The 23,119-nt window shown below is 47.3% G+C and overlaps 1 protein-coding gene across 2 annotated transcripts in view; it reads right to left on the minus strand.

Moving 5' to 3' along the window:
• The window catches only part of cop1 (COP1 E3 ubiquitin ligase), a 380,546-nt gene that overhangs the window by 30,367 nt on the left and 327,060 nt on the right, over positions 1-23,119 (minus strand). For both annotated transcript variants that reach the window (XM_072511804.1, XM_072511803.1), the window contains exons 16-19: positions 10,466-10,583; positions 8,198-8,322; positions 4,881-5,041; positions 49-93 (exon numbers count right to left, since the gene is read on the minus strand). In XM_072511804.1, the coding sequence (XP_072367905.1) occupies positions 49-93; positions 4,881-5,041; positions 8,198-8,322; positions 10,466-10,583 (449 nt within the window). The remainder of the gene's footprint in view (positions 1-48; positions 94-4,880; positions 5,042-8,197; positions 8,323-10,465; positions 10,584-23,119) is intronic.

Consider the following 23,119-nt stretch of genomic DNA (forward strand, 5'->3'; position numbering starts at 1 on the left):
TACATTCCTGTGAGGCCTATTTCTGGTGAATTGATGGTGTTTGCTCACCTTTATTGTGCCTTGGCTGTTCGCGGCGATTAGGACATTTGATTCCTGAGGAGGAAAGATAAAGTTTCAACCCAACAGCCACATCATACATATAAAAAAGTGATAACAGAAACAAGTATAGATACAAAAGAGAACAATCAAATGAAAAAATGCAACTTTGGCTTTTACTGAGTTCAGTTCACAGATCACACATTTAGGTGACCCTGTGATTGCCTTCATCCACCCTATCCTGAGGTAACTGGATTGAACAGCACAATGCATGCCAACATTGCACAAGCTGCCATGTAAGTAGCATCTGCTTCCCATGATTGGATGGAGTGTCCTACCATGTTATCATACAAATCAAATAGAATCCCCACAGTGCAGGAGGAGGCCCTTCGGCCCATCGAGTCTGCACCGGCCCTAGGAAAGAGCACACTACCTGAGCCCACGCCTCACCCTATCCCAGCAACCCTACCTAACCTTTTGGGCACTAAGGGGTAGCCTAGCATGGCCAATCCACCTAACCTGCACATCTTTGGATTGTGGGAAGAAGCTGGAGCACCCGGAGGAAACCCACGCTGACACAGGGAGAAAGTGCAAACTCCACAGTCTCCCAAGGCTGGAATTGAACCCTTGTCCCTGGAGCTGTGAGACAGCAGTGCTAATCACTATGACACCGTGCCGCCCCATCTGATGAACATCTGGGGCGGGATTTTCCGGTATCGGCGCAATGTCCGCCGACCGGCGCCAAAAACGGCGCGAATCAGTCCGGCATCGCGCCGCCCCAAAGGTGCGGAAGTCTCCGCATCTTGAGCGGCCGAGCCCTCACCTTGAAGGGCTAGGCCCGAGCCGGACAGATTTCCGCCTAGCCAGCTGGCGCGAAACTGACTTTGCCGGGCGGCGCATGCGCGGGAGCGTCAGCGGCTGCTCACGGCATCCCCGCGTATGCGCAGTGGAGGGTCTCTTCCGCCTCCGCCATGGTGGAAAGAGTGCCCCCGCGGCACAGGCCCGCCCGCGGATTGGTGGGCCCCGATCGCGGGCCAGGCCACCGTGGGGGCACCCCCCCGGAGCCAGATCGCCCTGCGCCCTGACCCAGGACCCCAGAGCCCGCCCGCGCCGCCGTGTCCCGCCGTCCCAAAGGTGGTTGGCGTGGGTTGACAGCGGCGGGACTTCGGCCCATCGCGGGCCGGAGAATCGCCGGGGGGTGGGGCCCGGCGTGGGGTCGGAGAATCCCGCCCCTGATATGTGGTCTCAACCATTGTGCTGTTTAAAACCTGCAAATCTTTGCTGGACAGAACCACTTGCTGATCGATGCAAGAGATGAAACGCTAACCATTTAGATAACCATCTGGGAGATACACCGACTCCACTCAAACACATTTGCCTCTTTTCCCTCAGTTAAAACCACTTGTCTCACTGATGTAATATTGGCTGTCATGCCACATGTATCACCGAGGGGGGACGCGACGCAGGACATGAGGGAGGGTGTGGCAGCGTGCGCCGTGGGGGAGAGGAGGCAGTGGCAGTCGTGGGGAGAGGTGAGGGAGGGGGGTGGAGGGGGAGAAGAGTGATGACGAGCAGGCTTGGCAGCACCGCGGGAGAGGTGGCGGGCTGCAGGGCGAGGCGGCAGGCTGTGGGCGAGGCTGTGGCACCGCGGGGGAGGAGGCCGGCGATGGGGGAGGAGGCGAGCTGTGGGGGCGGAGGCGGGCGGTGGCGGCACCGCGGTGGAGGCGGCGGGCTGCGGGGGAGGAGGCGAGCTGTGGGGGAGGAGGCGGGCGATGGGGAGGTGGCGGCACCGCGATGGAGGCGACGGGCTGCGGGGGAGGTGGGCTGTGGGGGAGGCGGCCGGCGGTGGGGGACGCAGCGGCGGGTGGGGGAGGTGGCGGCACCGCAGCGGAGGAGGCGGGCTGCGAGGGGCAGCGGGCTGAGGGGGAGGAGGCGGTCTGCGGGGCAGGTGGCGGGCTGCGGGGCGAAGCGGCGGGGCGAGGTGCCGGGCGGCAGACGTGGTGCCGGGAGGCGGCGGGCTGCGGGGGAGACGGCGGGCTGCGGGGGAGACGGCGGGCTGCGGGGGAGACGGCGGGCTGCGGGGGAGACGGCGGGCTGCGGGGGAGACGGCGGGCTGCGGGGGAGACGGCGGGCTGCGGGGGAGACGGCGGGCTGCGGGGGAGACGGCGGGCTGCGGGGGAGACGGCGGGCTGCGGGGGAGACGGCGGGCTGCGGGGGAGACGGCGGGCTGCGGGGGAGACGGCGGGCTGCGGGGGAGACGGCGGGCTGCGGGGGAGACGGCGGGCTGCGGGGGAGACGGCGGGCTGCGGGGGAGACGGCGGGCTGCGGGGGAGACGGCGGGCTGCGGGGGAGACGGCGGGCTGCGGGGGAGACGGCGGGCTGCGGGGGAGGAGGCGGGCTGCGGGGAGAGGTGGCGGGCTGCGGGGAGAGGTGGCGGGGTGCGGGGAGAGGTGGCGGGGTGCGGGGAGAGGTGGCGGGGTGCGGGGGAGGTGGCGGGCTGTGGGGGAGGTGGCGGGCTGTGGGGGAGGTGGCGGGGCTGTGGGGGAGGTGGCGGGGCTGTGAGGGAGGTGGCGGGGCTGTGGGGGAGGTGGCGGGGCTGTGGAGGAGGTGGCGGGGCTGTGGGGGAGGTGGCGGGGCTGTGGGGGAGGTGGCGGGCTGTGGCGGAGGTGGCGGGGCTGTGAGGGAGGCGGCGGGGCTGTGGGGGAGGTGGCGGGGCTGTGGGGGAGGTGGCGGGGCTGTGGGGGAGGCGGCGGGCTGTGGGGGAGGAGGCGAGGCTGTGGGGGAGGAGGCGGGGCTGTGGGGGAGGCGGCGGGGCTGTGGGGGAGGCGGCGGGCTGAGGGGGAGGCGGCGGGCTGCGGGGGAGGCGGCGGGCTGCGGGGGAGGCGGCGGGCTGCGGGGGAGGTGGCGGGCTGCGGGGGAGGTGGCGGGCTGCGGGGGAGGTGGCGGGCTGCGGGGGAGGTGGCGGGCTGCGGGGGAGGTGGCGGGCTGCGGGGGAGGTGGCGGGCTGCGGGGGAGGTGGCGGGCTGCGGGGGAGGTGGCGGGCTGCGGGGGAGGTGGCGGGCTGCGGGGGAGGTGGCGGGCTGCGGGGGAGGTGGCGGGCTGCGGGGGAGGTGGCGGGCTGCGGGGGAGGTGGCGGGCTGCGGGGGAGGTGGCGGGCTGCGGGGGAGGTGGCGGGCTGCGGGGGAGGTGGCGGGCTGCGGGGGAGGTGGCGGGCTGCGGGGGAGGTGGCGGGCTGCGGGGGAGGTGGCGGGCTGCGGGGGAGGTGGCGGGCTGCGGGGGAGGTGGCGGGCTGCGGGGGAGGTGGCGGGCTGCGGGGGAGGTGGCGGGCTGCGGGGGAGGTGGCGGGCTGCGGGGGAGGTGGCGGGCTGCGGGGGAGGTGGCGGGCTGCGGGGGAGGTGGCGGGCTGCGGGGGAGGTGGCGGGCTGCGGGGGAGGTGGCGGGCTGCGGGGGAGGTGGCGGGCTGCGGGGGAGGTGGCGGGCTGTGGGGGAGGTGGCGGGCTGTGGGGGAGGTGGCGGGCTGTGGGGGAGGTGGCGGGCTGTGGGGGAGGTGGCGGGCTGTGGGGGAGGTGGCGGGCTGTGGGGGAGGTGGCGGGCTGTGGGGGAGGTGGCGGGCTGTGGGGGAGGTGGCGGGCTGTGGGGGAGGTGGCGGGCTGTGGGGGAGGTGGCAGGCTGTGGGGCCAGTTTGAAGAGCTGTGGGGGAGGAGCTCACCATAAACAGAGTGGGACAAACAAAGAGTGATGTCATCGGAAAGGGGCTGGCAAGTGCCTGCTGATTTACATTACCTATTCTAATTTATTTTCAGTTTGAGGTAAAAAGAAGAAATATTTTGCAGGTTCGAAAGACTAAAAACCAACAGGAAAAAATAAAAAAAACTAATTAAAAAAAATAGAGATGCAGGGCCTGGCGCCAAGTTATATCTACATGATGTGATCACTGGTGGACCCATTGTTGTTCCGAGCCAACACATCTGTAGCAAGTGTTGGTTTTACAACTGAATAAGGGTAACTACAAAGATATGAAGGAGGAGCTGGCCAGAGTTGATTAGAAGTGGAGCCTAGCAGGGAAGACAGTGGAAAAGCAATGGCAGGAATCTTTGGGGTGTTATTCGGGAGGAACAGAAATTCATCCCAAGGAGCAGGAAACATGCTAAGGGGAGGACAAGGCAACCATGCTGATGAGGGAAGTCAAGGATGTGAGCAAGTAGTTGCAGACGTGGGGACATGCATTTTGATAGGAAGAATCGAAAAGCAGAATAATTTTAAATGATGAATTTTTTATGTTGTGCTCAGAAAGATTTGGGTGTCACTGTAAAAAGGACACAAAGTGAGCAAGCAGATACAACAAGCAATTCGGAAGACAAATGGCATGTTGATCTTCAAGGCAATGGAGACTGAAGTACAAGAATAAGGGAATTTAGATGCAACTGAACAAGGCTTTGATGAGAAGTAAACTTGCCTTGGAGCTGGTACAACAAAGGTTTACTGGGTTGGTCGTAGGATGAAAGGTTCAGTGAATTGGGTCTATATCCAATGAACTTTAGAAGAATAAGAGGAGATGACATGAAAATGTACAAGACTCTGAAAGGGGCTGGGCAGGGTGAACACAGAAATTGTTTCTGCTGGCTGGAGGGTCTAGACTCTGGGGTCACAATCTCAGGGGCCAACGGTTTTAAACTGTGACAGGGAGAAATTACTTAACTCAGAAGTTTGTGACTCTTTGGAATTCTCCACCCCAGAGAGAGGTGGAAGCTCAGTTGTTGAATATATTCAAGTTTGACTTGGGGCTCCTGCTGTTAGAATTGTTTCAGATTGTGATATCTGCTTAATGCACTCACAACACTTACCCCATCTGGTAATGCTCTCCAACACACAGCACTGACAAATTCATTGGTGTCATCCTCCTTCTTGTCCTTGTCCAAGACGCTTTTCACTGTGTCAAACTTAAAGGTAAGCAGCGTTTTTGAGAGCCCCTTGTAGTAGAGGTAGAGAGAATTGTTTTCGCTTCCTGGAACCAATAAAGCATCTGACATCAACAGCCAGACTTTGTCAATTCATTATTAGACAAAATGGCACCCGATATTAGAAATACGCTCCTGGATTGAACAGAGCGATGTAAATTCATGGCTGATCAACAGAAGGAAAAGCATCAGCATCATGGGAGTCTGAGGAACCTAGGAATCCCAGCTGACATTTTTTTGGTCTCTTTAAATGCTCCTTAAAAGCACCACTTTGACCAATATTTTGGTGATGCTAGGATGACTATTCTTGGCTGAGTTTTCAACATTTGTTCTCACTGCAGTCCTGTGAAGCTTTTGGGGATGTTACCCCACCTTAAAATGCAAGTGCTGTTTAGAATCCAAAAACATACTGCACAGAAGCCCATTCAGCCCATCAGCACTTATAGAACATAAGAACTAGGAGCAGAAGTAGGCCACCTGGCCCCTCGAGCCTGCTCCGCCATTCAATGGCTGATCTTTTGTGGACTCAGCTCCACTTTCTGACCCGAAAACCATAACCCTTAATCCCTTTATTCTTCATACTAAGTCCCACTCCTTCATTTGCCCAAGGCTTTGCAACTCATTTCTTCAAGTACTCAGGCATTCGCCATTTGGAAGCTCTGAGTGTTGGTGATCCAGACAGAGCATTCCCCATTACAACAATTAGATGCTGTTGTTTAAGGTCCCATAGAAGTGGTTTTTTTTTTCAAAACAGTTCAATTATTTTGACATGTCATGGTTGACAAAGATATGTAGGTACATAAGTCTGTATTACATACATGCAAAAATAAATAATATGAATTTATTAATCTGAGATAAGGATAGTTTCAATTCTGAACAAAAACAAGGGGCGTAGCAAATGGCTGCTGCTCAGCTATTGTTTAAATCCCAGTCGTAGGTCAATATTGCTGAGGCAATGTGGAGGGGTTGGAGCCTCAAAGGAAATTCAATCCCTCACCAACAGTTAATCCAGGCTCCTCTGTAAACCGGGACAAAAATCACAGATACACAGGACATGCAATGTAGCCACAGTTACTCACCACAGACAACGTAATCAGAGTTACTCACCACAGACAACATAACCACAGTTACTCACCACAGACAATGTAACCACAGTTACTCACCACAGACAACGTAATCAGAGTTACTCACTACAGACAATGTAACCACAGTTACTCGCCAGACAACATAATCAGAGTTACTCACCACAGACACCATAACCACAGTTACGCACCCCAGACAACACAACCACAGTTACTCACCACAGACAACGTAATCACAGTTACTCACCACAGACAACATAATCACAGTTACGCACCACAGACAACGCAACCACAGTTACTCACCACAGACAACGTAATCAGAGTTACTCACCACAGACAACATAACTACAGTTACTCACCACAGACAACGTAACTACAGTTACTCACCACAGACAATGTAATCAGAGTTACTCACCACAGACAACGTAACCACAGTTACTCACCAGACAACGTAATCACAGTTACTCACCACGGACAACGTAACTACAGTTACTCACCACAGACAACATAATCACAGTTACTCACCACAGACAACGTAACTAGTTACTCACCACAGACAACATAATCAGTTACTCACCAGACAACGCAATCACAGTTACTCACCACAGACAACATAATCAGTTACTCACCACAGACAACGTAATCACAGTTACTCACCACAGACAACATAATCAGTTACTCACCACAGACAACGTAATCAGTTACTCACCACAGACAACATAATCAGTTACTCACCACAGACAACGTAACTAGTTACTCACCAGAAAAAAAATCAATGACTCACCACAGACTTTGTAAGACAAAGTAATAGTGTCTCACCAGTCAATGCAATCACAGTGACATACCACAGACATCGTAATCAGTGTCTCACCACAAACAACGTAATCACAGTTACTCACCACAGACAACGTAACTACAGTTACTCACCACAGACAACATAATCACAGTTACTCACCACAGACAATGTAATCAGAGTTACTCACCACAGACAACGTAACCAGTTACCCACCAGACAACGTAATCACAGTTACTCACCACAGACAACGTAACTACAGTTACTCACCACAGACAACATAATCACAGTTACTCACCACAGACAACGTAACGAGTTACTCACCACAGACAACATAATCACAGTTACTCACCACAGACAACATAATCACAGTTACTCACCACAGACAACATAATCAGTTACTCACCAGACAACGCAATCACAGTTACTCACCACAGACAACATAATCAGTTACTCACCACAGACAACGTAATCACAGTTACTCACCACAGACAACATAATCAGTTACTCACCACAGACAACGTAACTAGTTACTCACCAGAAAAAAATCAATGACTCACCACAGACTTTGTAAGACAAAGTAATAGTGTCTCACCAGTCAATGCAATCACAGTGACACACCACAGACATCGTAATCAGTGTCTCACCACAGACATCGTAATCAGTTACTCACCACAGACAACATAATCAGTTACTCACCACAGACAACGTAATCACAGTTACTCACCACAGACAACATAATCAGTTACTCACCACAGACAACGTAACTAGTTACTCACCAGAAAAAAATCAATGACTCACCACAGACTTTGTAAGACAAAGTAATAGTGTCTCACCAGTCAATGCAATCACAGTGACACACACAGACATCGTAATCAGTGTCTCACCACAGACATCGTAATCACATTTACTCACCACAGACAACGTAACTACAGTTACTCACCACAGACAATGTAATCAGAGTTACTCACCACAAACAACATAATCACAGTTACTCACCACAGACAACGTAACTAGTTACTCACCACAGACAACATAATCACAGTTACTCACCACAGACAACATAATCACAGTTACTCACCACAGACAACGTAATCACAGTTACTCACCACAGACAACATAATCACAGTTACTCACCACAGACAACGTAACTAGTTACTCACCAGAGAAAAATCAATGACTCACCACAGACTTTGTAAGACAAAGTAATAGCGTCTCACCAGTCAATGCAATCACAGTGACACACCACAGACATCGTAATCAGTGTCTCACCACAAACAATGTAATCACAGTTACTCACCATAGACAATGTAATAACAGTTACTCACCACAGGCAATATAATCCCCATTCGATGCCAATCCCACAAAGTTTTTTTCATTGATGTGACCTTTAAACGATCGTAAGCAGTGTGGCCTGTTCACACTCCATAGCTTCAACTGGCTGTCTGTAGACCTACAAACAAACTCAGTGTCAATTGATGCAGTGGTGTGATGCCTTTCATCTCATTCTAAGGTCAAAGTCTATCAGCCCACTGCATACAAATCAAATGCAGAGTGGGTGGAGCTTTGGGGTAACTACCCTGATCAATATAGTGGTGGGCGTGTGGGACTGAAAAGCAGGGCATCGTGGGAAGGGCGGGTGAGTGTCTTGTGGGGCTGCATGGTGGAGGGATTGCTAAAGGTGGCAAAGGCGATCAGTAAAGGTTGGGGTTATGGGGGTATGGAATGAGGTGAGAGGGGATGGGTAGCAGTCGGAGAACAAATCCCAACAGCCAGATTGAGTTGGGAAGTGCACAGGGAGAACGCAGGGCGCAGGGCGAGCGCAGGGAGAACACAGGGCGAGCGCAGGGAGAACACAGGGCGAGCGCAGGGAGAACACAGGGCGAGCGCAGGGAGAACACAGGGCGAGCGCAGGGAGAACACAGGGCGAGCGCAGGGAGAACACAGGGCGAGCGCAGGGAGAACACAGGGCGAGCGCAGGGAGAACACAGGGCGAGCGCAGGGAGAACACAGGGCGAGCGCAGGGAGAACACAGGGCGAGCGCAGGGAGAACACAGGGCGAGCGCAGGGAGAACACAGGGCGAGCGCAGGGAGAACACAGGGCGAGCGCAGGGAGAACACAGGGCGAGCGCAGGGAGAACACAGGGCGAGCGCAGGGAGAACACAGGGCGAGCGCAGGGAGAACACAGGGCGAGCGCAGGGAGAACACAGGGCGAGCGCAGGGAGAACACAGGGCGAGCGCAGGGAGAACACAGGGCGAGCGCAGGGAGAACACAGGGCGAGCGCAGGGAGAACACAGGGCGAGCGCAGGGAGAACACAGGGCGAGCGCAGGGAGAACACAGGGCGAGCGCAGGGAGAACACAGGGCGAGCGCAGGGAGAACACAGGGCGCAGGGAGAACACAGGGCGCAGGGAGAACACAGGGCGCAGGGAGAACACAGGGCGCAGGGAGAACACAGGGCGCAGGGAGAACACAGGGCGCAGGGAGAACACAGGGCGCAGGGAGAACACAGGGCGCAGGGAGAACACTGGGCGCAGGGAGAACACAGGGCGCAGGGAGAACACAGGGCGCAGGGAGAACACAGGGCGCAGGGAGAACACAGGGCGCCGGGAGAACACAGGGCGCCGGGAGAACACAGGGCGCCGGGAGAACACAGGGCGTCGGGAGAACACAGGGCGCAGGGAGAACACAGGGCGCAGGGAGAACACAGGGCGCAGGGAGTGATACGTTTCAGGAATATCAAAGGGTTATCGTCCAGGCATCAATTGATGAGATCCTGTGCTGGATCAAGCTAGTGTCCAGTTGATCGTAGTAGTAAGGAGGGCCCTCTGCTACATCCATGGTCTCACTATGACTTCCTGCTGCCTGTGGATGTGCAGGCCCCACAATGGCTTTGTGGAAACATGGAAAATAGGAGTAGGCCATTTGGCTCTTCGAACCTGCTGTGCCATTCATATCATGGCTCATCCTCCTCTCTCAACATGATACTTCCGCACTCTCCCCACATCCTCTGACCACTGTAGCTTCCAGCAGACCCACATGGCTTTTTGTGGATTTGCGATGTGTCAAACCCAGAACTCACATGAATCATAAACCCCAGAGGTGAAACTTCTCTGTTCACTTCTCAGAACAGGTTATAATGGCTGCATCAGGAGCAGCTAAACTGGAATTCTTCATCCTTTATGGGATGTGCGCGTCACTGGCAAGGATGGCATCTGTTGCCCGTCCCAGATTGCCCTTGAACTGTGCGGCTTGCCAAACCATTTCAGAGTGCAGTTAAGAATCAACCACATTGATATGGTGTTAAAACACATACAGGTCAGCCCAGGTAACAACAGCAAACCAAATTGCTTTTTTACAGCAATGGACAAGGGCTTCTTGGCACCATTATTGAGACTAACTTGTCAATTTGAGATATTGTTGATTTAATTGAAATTTCTCCAGCTGCCGTGGTGGGATTTGAACCCATGTCCCCAGAGCATTAGCCTGGGCCTCCGGACTACGAGTGCAATGGCACTACCAGTACACCACCATCGCATCTCTCAGCACAACAAAGTATGATGCAAAAAGTATATGAATGTCAAAGCAAACTCACGCTGAAACTATTTCTTCTCCACATACAAACTTGGCGTATGACACAGCTTTGCGATGTCCTTTAAACACCATGATCGGTTGTTTAGTGTTCCGCAGGTCATAGTAGTGAACACAGTGATCTGAAAAAAGAACAAACATTTCACAGATTGAAAAATGAAATACGCTATGCAAATGACAATCAACAGACTCATTATAGCATCTAAAGGGAGCCATCAGAACAATCAGAATGGAAATATAGCAGAAACCATCTAGTCAGTGTGTAAAATTACAGATGACCATTTGCAGTCAGTGTGTAAAGATATGGAACTGTTTCCAGTGTGTGTATAGATATGGAGAACCGTTTGCAGTGTGTTAAGATACAGAGAACCGTTTCCAATCAGTGTGCAAAATTACAGCTAACCTTTTCCAGTCAGTGCATAAAGATACAGAGAACCGTTTAGTCAGTGTGTAAAGATACAGGGAAACGTTTACAGTCAGTGTGTAAAGATACAGAGAACCGTTTACAGTCAGTGTGTAAAGATACAGAGAACCGCTTACTGTCAGTGTGTAAAGATACAGAGAAACGTTTACAGTCAGTGTGTAAAGATACAGGGAAACGTTTACAGTCAGTGTGTAAAGATAGAGAACTGTTTACAGTCAGTGTGCAAAGATACAGAGAACCGTTTAGTGTGCAAAGGTACACAGAAACATTTAGTCAATGTGCAAAGATACAGAGAAACATTTACAGTCAGCGTGTAAAGATACAGAGAACCGCTTACAGTCAGTGTGTAAAGATACAGAGAACCGTTTAGTCAGTGTGTAAAGATACAGGGAACCGTTTACAGTCAGTGTGTAAAGATACATGGAGCCACTTACAGTCAGTCTGTAAAGATACAGAGAACTGTTTACAGTCAGTGTGTAAAGATAGAGAACCATTTCAGTATTCACTCAGGAAAAAGAGAATGTTGTGGAGGAGAATGCTGAGACCCAGGCTATTAGAATAGATGGCATTGAGGTACGTAGGGAAGAGGTGTTGGCAATTCTGGACAGGCTGAAAATAGATAAGTCCCTGGGGCCTGATGGAATTTATCCTAGGATTCTCTGGGAAGCCAGGGAAGAGTTTGCTGAGCCTTTGGCTTTGATTTTTATGTCATCATTGGCTACAGGAATAGTGCCAGAGGACTGGAGGATAGCAAACGTGGTCCCTTTGTTCAAGAAGGGGAGCAGAGACAACCCCGGCAACGAGAGACCGGTGAGCCTCACGTCTGTTGTGGGTAAAGTCTTGGAGGGGATTATAAGAGACAAGATTTATAATCATCTAGATGGGAATAATATGATCAGGGATAGTCAGCATGGCTTTGTGAAGGGTAGGTCATGCCTCACAAACCTTATCGAGTTCTTTGAGAAGGTGACTGAACAGGTAGATGAGGGTAGAGCAGTTGATGTGGTGTATATGGATTTCAGTAAAGCGTTTGATAAGGTTCCCCACGGTAGGCTATTGCAGAAAATACGGAGGCTGGGGATTGAGGGTGATTTAGAGATGTGGATCAGAAATTGGCTAGCTGAAAGAAGACAGAGGGTGGTGGTTGATGGGAAATGTTCAGAATGGAGTTCAGTTACAAGTGGCGAACCACAAGGATCTGTTCTGGGGCCGTTGCTGTTTGTCATTTTCATAAATGACCTAGAGGAGGGCGCAGAAGGGTGGGTGAGTAAATTTGCAGACGACACTAAAGTCGGTGGTGTTGTCGACAGTGCGGAAGGATGTTGCAGGTTACAGAGGGACATAGATAAGCTGCAGAGCTGGGCTGAGAGGTGGCAAATGGAGTTTAATGTAGAGAAGTGTGAGGTGATTCACTTTGGAAGGAATAACAGAAATGCGGAATATTTGGCTAATGGTAAAATTCTTGGAAGTGTAGATGAGCAGAGGGATCTCGGTGTCCATGTACATAGATCCCTGAAAGTAGCCCCCGAGGTTGATAGGGTTTTGAAGAAGGCCTATGGAGTGTTGGCCTTTATTGGTAGAGGGATTGAGTTCCGGAGTCATGAGGTCATGTTGCAGCTGCACAAAACTCTGGTACGGCCGCATTTGGAGTATTGCGTACAGTTCTGGTCACCTCATTATAGGAAGGACGTGGAAGCTTTGAAACGGGTGCAGAGGAGATTTACCAGGATGTTGCCTGTTATGGAGGGAAGATCTTATGAGGAAAGGCTGATGGACTTGAGGTTGGTTTCGTTAGAGAGAAGGTGGTTAAGAGGAGACTTAATAGAGGCATACAAAATGATTAGGGGGTTAGATAGGGTGGACAGTGAGAGCCTTCTCCTGCGGATGGAAATGACTAGCACGAGGGGACATAGCCTTAAACTGAGGGGTAATAGATATAGGACAGAGGTAGGTTTCTTTACGCAAAGAGTGGTGAGGCCGTGGAATGCCCTACCTGCAACAGCAGTGAACTCGCCAACATTGAGGGCATTTAAAAGTTTATTGGATAAGCATATGGATGATAATGGCATAGTGTAGGTTAGATGGCTTTTGTTTTTTGACTTCCCATGTCAGTGCAACGTCGTGGGCCGAAGGGCCTGTACTGCGCTGTATCGTTCTATGTTCTATTTACAGTTAGTGTGCAAGATAGAGAGAAACGTTTACAGTCTGTGTAAAGATACATGGAGCAATTTACAGTCAGTGTGTAAAGAAACAGAGAACCGTTTACAGTCAGTGTGTAAAGATACAGAGAACCGTTTACAGTCAGTGTGCAAAGATAGAGAACAGTTTACAGTCAGTGTGTAAAGATACAGAGAACCGCTTAAAGTCAGTGTGTAAAGATAGAGAAACGTTTACAGTCAGTGAGTAAAGATACAGAGAACCGCTTACAGTCAGTGTGTAAAGATACAGAGAACCGTTTCGTCAATGTGTAAAGATACAGAGAAACGTTTACAGTCAGCGTGTAAAGATAGAGAACCGTTTACAGTCAGTGTGTAAAGATAGAGAACCGTTTACAGTCAGTGTGTAAAGATACAGAGAACCGCCTACAGTCAGTGTGTAAAGATACAGAGAACCGTTTACAGTCAGTGTGTAAAAATACAGAGAACCGCTTACTGTCAGTGTGTAAAGATACAGAGAACCGCTTACCATCAGTGTGTAAAGATACAGAGAACCACTTACAGTCAATCTGTAAAGATACAGAGAACCGCTTACAGTCAGTGTGTAAAGATACAGGGAACCGTTTACAGTCAGTGTGTAAAGATAGAGAACCGTTTACAGTCAGTGTGTAAAGATACAGAGAACCGCTTACAGTCAGTGTGTAAAGATACAGAGAACCATTTACAGTCAGTGTGTAAAGATACAGAGAACCGCTTACTGTCAGTGTGTAAAGATACAGAGAACCGCTTACTGTCAGTGTGTAAAGATACAGAGAACCATTTACAGTCAGTGTGTAAAGATACAGAGAACCGCTTACTGTCAGTGTGTAAAGATACAGAGAACCGCTTACTGTCAGTGTGTAAAGATACAGACAACCGCTTAGTCAGTGTGTAAAGATACAGAGAACCGTTTAGTCAGTGTGTAAAGATACAGAGAACCGCTTACAGTCAGTGTGTAAAGATACAGAGAAACGTTTACAGTCAGTGTGTAAAGATACAGAGAACCGTTTAGTCAGTGTGTAAAGATACGAGAACTGCTTACAGTCAGTGTGTAAAGATACAGAGTACCGTTTACAGTCAGTGTGTAAAGATACAGAGAACCGTTTAGTCAGTGTGTAAATATACAGAGAAACGTTTACAGTCAGTGTGTAAAGATACAGAGAACCGCTTACAGTCAGTGTGTAAAGATACAGAGAACCGCTTGCAGTCAGTGTGTAAAGATACAGAGAACCACTTACAGTCAGTGTGTAAAGATACAGAGAAACATTTACTGTCAGTGTGTAAAGATACAGAGAACTGCTTACTGTCAGTGTGTAAAGATACAGAGAACCGCTTACTGTCAGTGTGTAAAGATACAGAGAACCGCTTACCATCAGTGTGTAAAGATACAGAGAACCACTTAAAGTCAGTCTGTAAAGATACAGAGAACCGCTAACAGTCAGTGTGTAAAGATACAGGGAACCGTTTACAGTCATTGTGTAAAGATAGAGAACCGTTTACAGTCAGTGTGTAAAGATACAGAGAACCGTTTGCAGTCAGTGTGTAAAGATAGAGAACCGTTTACAGTCAGTGTGTAAAGATACAGAGAACCGCTTACAGTCAGTGTGTAAAGATACAGAGAACCATTTACAGTCAGTGTGTAAAGTACAGAGAACCGTTTAGTCAGTGTGTAAAGATACAGAGAACCGTTTACAGTCAGTGTGTAAAGATACAGAGAACCGTTTACAGTCAGTGTGTAAAGATACAGAGGACCGTTTAGTCAGTGTGTAAAGATGCAGAGAAACGTTTACTGTCAGTGTGTAAAGATACAGAGAACCGCTTACTGTCAGTGTGTAAAGATACAGAGGACCGTTTAGTCAGTGTGTAAAGATACAGAGAAACGTTTACTGTCAGTGTGTAAAGATACAGAGAACCGCTTACAGTCAGTGTGTAAAGATACAGAGAACCACTTACAGTCAGTGTGTAAAGATACAGAGAAACATTTACTGTCAGTGTGTAAAGATACAGAGAACTGCTTACTGTCAGTGTGTAAAGATACAGAGAACCGCTTACTGTCAGTGTGTAAAGATACAGAGAACCGTTTACAGTCAGTGTGTAAAGATACAGAGGACCGTTTAGTCAGTGTGTAAAGATGCAGAGAAACGTTTACTGTCAGTGTGTAAAGATACAGAGAACCGCTTACTGTCAGTGTGTAAAGATACAGAGGACCGTTTAGTCAGTGTGTAAAGATACAGAGAAACGTTTACTGTCAGTGTGTAAAGATACAGAGAACCGCTTACAGTCAGTGTGTAAAGATACAGAGAACCACTTACAGTCAGTGTGTAAAGATACAGAGAAACATTTACTGTCAGTGTGTAAAGATACAGAGAACTGCTTACTGTCAGTGTGTAAAGATACAGAGAACCGCTTACTGTCAGTGTGTAAAGATACAGAGAACCGCTTACCATCAGTGTGTAAAGATACAGAGAACCACTTACAGTCAGTCTGTAAAGATACAGAGAACCGCTTACAGTCAGTGTGTAAAGATACAGGGAACCGTTTACAGTCAGTGTGTAAAGATAGAGAACCGTTTACAGTCAGTGTGTAAAGATACAGAGGACCGTTTAGTCAGTGTGTAAAGATGCAGAGAAACGTTTACTGTCAGTGTGTAAAGATACAGAGAACCGCTTACTGTCAGTGTGTAAAGATACAGAGAACCGCTTACAGTCAGTGTGTAAAGATACAGGGAACCGTTTACAATCAGTGTGTAAAGATAGAGAACCGTTTACAGTCAGTGTGTAAAGATACAGAGAAACATTTACTGTCAGTGTGTAAAGATACAGAGAACTGCTTACTGTCAGTGTGTAAAGATACAGAGAACTGCTTACAGTCAGTGTGTAAAGATACAGGGAAGCGTTTACAGTCAGTGTGTAAAGATGCAGAGAACCGCTTACTATCAGTGTGTAAAGATACAGAGAACCACTTACAGTCAGTCTGTAAAGATACAGAGAAACGTTTACAGTCAGTGTTTAAAGATACAGAGAACCGCTAATAGTCAGTGTGTAAAGATACAGGGAACCGTGAACAGTCAGTGTGTAAAGATAGAGAACCGTTTACAGTCAGTGTGTAAAGATACAGAGAACCGCTTACAGTCAGTGTGTAAAGATACAGAGAACCGTTTACAGTCAGTGTGTAAAGATACAGAGAACAGCTTACTGTCAGTGTGTAAAGATACAGAGAACCGCTTACTGTCAGTGTGTAAAGATACAGAGAACCACTTAGTCAGTCTGTAAAGATACAGAGAACCGTTTACAGTCAGTGTGTAAAGATACAGAGAACCGCTTACAGTCAGTGTGTAAAGATACAGAGAACCGTTGAGTCACTGTATAAAGACACAGAGAACCGCTTACAGTCAGTGTGTAAAGATACAGAGAACCACTTACAGTCAGTGTGTAAAGATACAGGGAACCGTTTACAGTCAGTGTGTAAAGATACAGAGAAGCGCTTATTCAGTGTGTAAAGATACAAAGAACCGTTTACAGTCAGTGTGTAAAGATACAGAGAACCGCTTACTGTCAGTGTGTAAAGATACAGAGAACCGCTTACAGTCAGTGTGTAAAGATACAGAGAACCGTTTACAGTCAGTGTGTAAAAATACAGGGAACCGTTTACAGTCAGTGTAAAGATAGAGAACCGTTTACAGTCATTGTGTAAAGATACAGAGAACCGCTTACAGTCAGTGTGTAAAGATACAGAGAACCGTTTACAGTCAGGGTGTAAAGATACAGAGAACCGCTTACAGTCAGTGTGTAAAGATACAGGGAACCGTTTACAGTCAGTGTGTAAAGATACAGAGAACCGTTTAGTCAGTGTGTAAAGATACAGGGAAACGTTTACAGTCAGGGTGTAAAGATACAGAGAACCGCTTACAGTCAGGGTGTAAAGATACAGAGAACCGCTTACTGTCAGTGTATAAAGATACAGAGAACTGCTTACAGTGAGTGTGCAAAGATACAGAGAAACGTTTACAGTCAGTGTGTAAAGATACAGAGAACCGCTTACAGTCAGTGTGTAAAGATACAGAGAAACGTTTACAGTCAGTTTGTAAAGATACAGAGAACCGTTGAGTCAGTGTATAAAGATACAGAGAACCGCTTACAGTCAGTGTGTAAAGATACAGAGAACCGTTTAGTCAGTGTGTAAAGATACAGAGAACCGTTTACAGTCAGTGTATAAAGATACAGAGAAACGTTTAGTCAGTGTATACAGATACAGAGAAACGTTTACAGTCAGTGTGTAAAGATACAGAGAACTGCATACAGTCAGTGTGTAAAGATACAGAGAAACATTTACTGTCAGTGTGTAAAGATACAGAAAACCGCTTACAGTCAGTGTGTAAAGATACAGGGAAACGTTTACAATCAGTGTGTAAAGATACAGAGAACCGCTTACAGTCAGTGTGTAAAGATACAGAGAACCGTTTAGTCAGTGTGTAAAGATACAGGGAAACGTTTACAGTCAGTGCGTAAAGATACAGAGAACCGCTTACTGTCAGTGTGTAAAGATACAGAGAAACGTTTACAGTCAGTGTGTAAAGATAGAGAATCGCTTACTGTCAGTGTGTAAAGATACAGAGAACCGCTTACAGTCAGTGTGTAAAGATACAGAGAACCGCTTTACAGTCAGTGTGTAAAGATACAGAGAACTGCTTACAGTCAGTGTGTAAAGATACAGGGAACCGTTTACAGTCAGTGTGTAAAGATACAGAGAACCGTTTAGTCAGTGTGTAAAGATACAGGGAAACCTTTACAGTCAGTGTGTAAAGATACAGAGGACCGTTTAGTCAGTGTGTAAAGATACAGGGAAATGTTTACAGTCAGTGTGTAAAGATACAGAGAACCGTTTTGTCAGTGTGTAAAGATACAGGGAACCGTTTACAGTCAGTGTGTAAAGATACAGAGAACCGTTTAGTCAGTGTGTAAAGATACAGGGAAACGTTTACAGTCAGTGTGTAAAGATACAGAGAACCGCTTACAGTCAGTGTGTAAAGATACAGGGAAACGTTTACAGTCAGTGTGTAAAGATACAGAGAACCGTTTTCTGTCAGTGTGTAAAGATACAGGGAACCGTTTACAGTCAGTGTGCAAAGATACAGAGAACCGTTTAGTCAGTGTGTAAAGAAACAGAGAACCGCTTACAGTCAGTGTGTAAAGATACAGAGAACCGCTTACAGTCAGTGTGTAATGATACAGAGAAACGTTTACAGTCAGTGTGTAAAAACACAGAGAACTGCTTACAGTCAGTGTGTAAAGATACAGAGAACCGTTTAGTCAGTGTGTAAAGATACAGAGAACCGTTTACAGTCAGTGTGTAAAGATGCAGAGAACCGTTTACAGTAAATGTGTAAAGATACAGAGAACCGTTTAGTCAGTGTGTAAAGATACAGAGAACCGCTTACAGTCAGTGTGTAAAGATACAGAGAACCGTTTAGTCAGTGTGTAAAGATACAGAGAACCGTTTAGTCAGTGTGTAAAGATACAGGGAAACGTTTACAGTCAGTGTGTAAAGATACAGAGAAACGTTTACAGTCAGTGTGTAAAGATACAGAGAACCGCTTACTGTCAGTGTGTAAAGATACAGAGAACCGCTTACTGTCAGTGTGGAAAGATACAGAGAAACGTTTAAAGTCAGTGTGTAAAGATAGAGAACCGCTTACTGTCAGTGTGTAAAGATACAGAGAACCGCTTACTGTCAGTGTGTAAAGATACAGAGAACCGCTTTACAGTCAGTGTGTAAAGATACAGAGAACTGCTTACAGTCATTGTGTAAAGATACAGAGAACCGCTTACAGTCAGTGTGTAAAGATACAGAGAAACGTTTACAGTCAGTGTGTAAAGATACGGGGAACCGCTTACAGTCAGTGTGTAAAGATTCAGATAACCGCTTACTGTCAGTGTGTAAAGATAGAGAAACATTTACAGTCAGTGTGTAAAGATACAGAGAACCGCTTACTGTCAGTGTGTAAAGATACAGAGAAACTTTTACAGTCAGTGTGCAAAGATACAGAAAGCCGCTTACAGTCAGTGTGTAAAGATACAGGGAACCGTTTACAGTTAGTGTGTAAAGATACAGAGAACCGCTTACTGTCAGTGTGTAAAGATACAGAGAACCGTTTAGTCAGTGTGTAAAGATACAAGGAACCGTTTACAGTCAGTGTGTAAAGATACAGAGAACCGCTTACAGTCAGTGTGTAAACATACAGAGAACCGTTTAGTCAGTGTGTAAAGATACAGAAAACCGCTTACAGTCAGTGTGTAAAGATACAGAGAACCGCTTACAGTCAGTGTGTAAAGATACAGAGAACCGCTTACAGTCAGTGTGTAAAGATACAGAGAACCGTTTAGTCAGTGTGTAAAGATACAGGGAACCGTTTACAGACAGTGTGTAAAGATGCAGAGAACCGTTTAGTCAGTGTGTAAAGATACAGGGAAACGTTTACAGTCAGTGTGTAAAGATACAGAGAACCGCTTACAGTCAGTGTGTAAAGATACAGAGAACCGTTTAGTCAGTGTGTAAAGATACAGGGAACCGTTTACAGACAGTGTGTAAAGATGCAGAGAACCGTTTAGTCAGTGTGTAAAGATACAGGGAAACGTTTACAGTCAGTGTGTAAAGATACAGAGAACCGCTTACAGTCAGTGTGTAAAGATACAGGGAACCGCTTACTGTCAGTGTGTAAAGATACAGAGAAACTTTTACAGTCAGTGTGCAAAGATACAGAAAGCCGCTTACAGTCAGTGTGTAAAGATACAGGGAACCGTTTACAGTTAGTGTGTAAAGATACAGAGAACCGCTTACTGTCAGTGTGTAAAGATACAGAGAACCGTTTAGTCAGTGTGGAAAGATACAAGGAACCGTTTACAGTCAGTGTGTAAAGATACAGAGAACGGCTTACTGTCAGTGTGTAAAGATAGAGAAAACCGCTTACAGTCAGTGTGTAAAGGTACTGGGAACCGTTTACAGTCAGTGTGTAAAGATACAGGGAACCGTTTACAGTCAGTGTGTAAAGATACAGAGAACTGCTTACAGTCAGTGTGTAAAGATACAGGGAACCGCTTACTGTCAGTGTGTAAAGATACAGAGAAACGTTTACAGTCAGTGTGTAAAGATAGAGAATCGCTTACTGTCAGTGTGTAAAGATACAGAGAACCGCTTACAGTCAGTGTGTAAAGATACAGATAACCGCTTTACAGTCAGTGTGTAAAGATACAGAGAACTGCTTACAGTCAGTGTGTAAAGATACAGGGAACCGTTTACAGTCAGTGTGGAAAGATACAGAGAACCGTTTAGTCAGTGTGTAAAGATACAGGGAACCGTTTACAGTCAGTGTGTAAAGATACAGAGAACCGTTTAGTCAGTGTGTAACGATACAGGGAACCGTTTACAGTCAGTGTGTAAAGATACAGAGAACCGTTTAGTCAGTGTGTAAAGATACAGGGAAACGTTTACAGTCAGTGTGTAAAGCTCCAGAGAACCGCTTACAGTCAGTGTGTAAAGATACAGGGAAACGTTTACAGTCAGTGTGTAAAGATACAGAGAACCATTTACAGTCAGTGTGTAAAGATACAGGGAACCGTTTACAGTCAGTGTGCAAAGATACAGAGAACCGTTTAGTCAGTGTGTAAAGAAACAGAGAACCGCTTACAGTCAGTGTGTAAAGATACAGAGAACCGCTTACAGTCAGTGTGTAAAGATACAGAGAAACGTTTACAGTCAGTGTGTAAAGACACAGAGAACTGCTTACAGTCAGTGTGTAAAGATACAGAGAACCGTTTAGTCAGTGTGTAAGGACACAGAGAACCGTTTACAGTCAGTGTGTAAAGATGCAGAGAACCGTTTACAGTAAGTGTGTAAAGATACAGAGAACCGTTTAGTCAGTGTGTAAAGATACAGAGAACCGCTTACAGTCAGTGTGTAAAGATACAGAGAACTGTTTAGTCAGTGTGTAAAGATACAGAGAACCGTTTAGTCAGTGTGTAAAGATACAGGGAAACGTTTACAGTCAGTGTGTAAAGATACAGAGAAACGTTTACAGTCAGTGTGTAAAGATAGAGAATCGCTTACTGTCAGTGTGTAAAGATACAGAGAACCGCTTACAGTCAGTGTGTAAAGATACAGAGAACCGTTTAGTCAGTGTGTAAAGATACAGAGAACCGCTTACAGTCAGTGTGTAAAGATACAGGGAACCGCTTACTGTCAGTGTGTAAAGATACAGAGAAACATTTACAGTCAGTGTGTAAAGATACAGAGAACCGCTTACTGTCAGTGTGTAAAGATATAGAGAAACTTTTACAGTCAGTGTGCAAAGATACAGAGAACCGCTTAGTCAGTGTGTAAAGATACAGGGAACCGTTTACAGTCATTGTGTAAAGATACAGAGAACTGTTTAGTCAGTTTGTAAAGATACAGGGAACCGTTTACAGTCAGTGGGTAAAGATACAGAGAACCGTTTAGTCAGTGTGTAAAGATACAGAGAACCGCTTACAGTCAGTGTGTAAAGGTACAGGGAACCGTTTACAGTCAGTGTGTAAAGATACAGCGGCATGTTTACAGTCAGTGTGTAAAGATACAGAGAAACATTTACAGTCAGTGTGTAAAGATACAGAGAAACGTTTACAGTCAGTGTGTAAAGATACAGAGAACCGCTTACAGTCAGTGTGTAAAGGTACAGAGAACCGCTTACAGTCAGTGTGTAAAGATAGAGAAACATTTACAGTCTGTGTGTAAAGATACAGAGAACCGCTTACTGTCAGTGTGTAAAGATACAGAGAAATGTTTACAGTCAGTGTGTAAAGATACAGAGAACCGTTTAGTCAGTGTGTAAAGATACAGAGAACCGCTTACAGTCAGTGTGTAAAGATACAGGGAACCGTTTACAGTCAGTGTGTAAAGATACAGAGAACCGTTTAGTCAGTGTAAAGATTCAGGGAAACGTTTACAGTCAGTGTGTAAAGATACAGAGAACCGTTTACAGTCAGTGTGTAAAGATACAGAGAACCGTTTAGTCAGTGTGTAAAGATACAGGGAACTGTTTACAGTCAGTGTGTAAAGATACAGAGAACCGTTTAGTCAGTGTGTAAAATACAGGGAAACGTTTACAGTCAGTGTGTAAAGATACAGAGAACCGCTTACAGTCAGTGTGTAAAGATACAGAGAACCGTTTAGTCAGTGTGTAAAGATACAGGGAACCGTTTACAGTCATTGTGTAAAGATACAGAGAACCGTTTAGTCAGTGTGTAAAGATACAGGGAAACGTTTACAGTCAGTGTGTAAAGATACAGAGAACCGTTTAGTCAGTGTGTAAAGATACAGGGAACCGTTTACAGTCAGTGTGTAAAGATACAGAGAACCGTTTACTCAGTTTGTAAAGATACAGGGAACCGTTTACAGTCAGTGTGTAAAGATACAGAGAACCGTTTAGTCAGTGTGTAAAGATACAGGGAAATGTTTACAGTCAGTGTGTAAAGATACAGAGAACCGTTTACAGTCAGTGTATAAAGATACAGAGAACCGTTTACTCAGTTTGTAAAGATACAGGGAACCGTTTACAGTCAGTGTGTAAAGATACAGAGAACCGTTTAGTCAGTGTGTAAAGATACAGAGAACCGTTTAGTCATTGTGTAAAGAAACAGAGAACCGCTTACAGTCAGTGTGTAAAGATACAGAGAACCGTTTAGTCAGTGTGTAAAGCTCCAGAGAACCGCTTACAGTCAGTGTGTAAAGATACAGGGAAACGTTTACAGTCAGTGTGTAAAGATACAGAGAACCGTTTAGTCAGTGTGTAAAGATACAGGGAAACGTTTACAGTCAGTGTGTAAAGATACAGAGAACCGCTTACAGTCAGTGTGTAAAGATACAGAGAACCGCTTCCAGTCAGTGTGTAAAGCTCCAGAGAACCGCTTACAGTCAGTGTGTAAAGATACAGGGAACCGTTTACAGTCAGTGTGTAAAGATACAGAGAACCGTTTACTCAGTGTGTAAAGACACAGGGAACCGTTTA

The sequence above is a fragment of the Scyliorhinus torazame genome, chromosome 7, assembly GCF_047496885.1.
Source record: "Scyliorhinus torazame isolate Kashiwa2021f chromosome 7, sScyTor2.1, whole genome shotgun sequence".
Classification (NCBI taxonomy): Eukaryota; Metazoa; Chordata; class Chondrichthyes; order Carcharhiniformes; family Scyliorhinidae; genus Scyliorhinus; species Scyliorhinus torazame.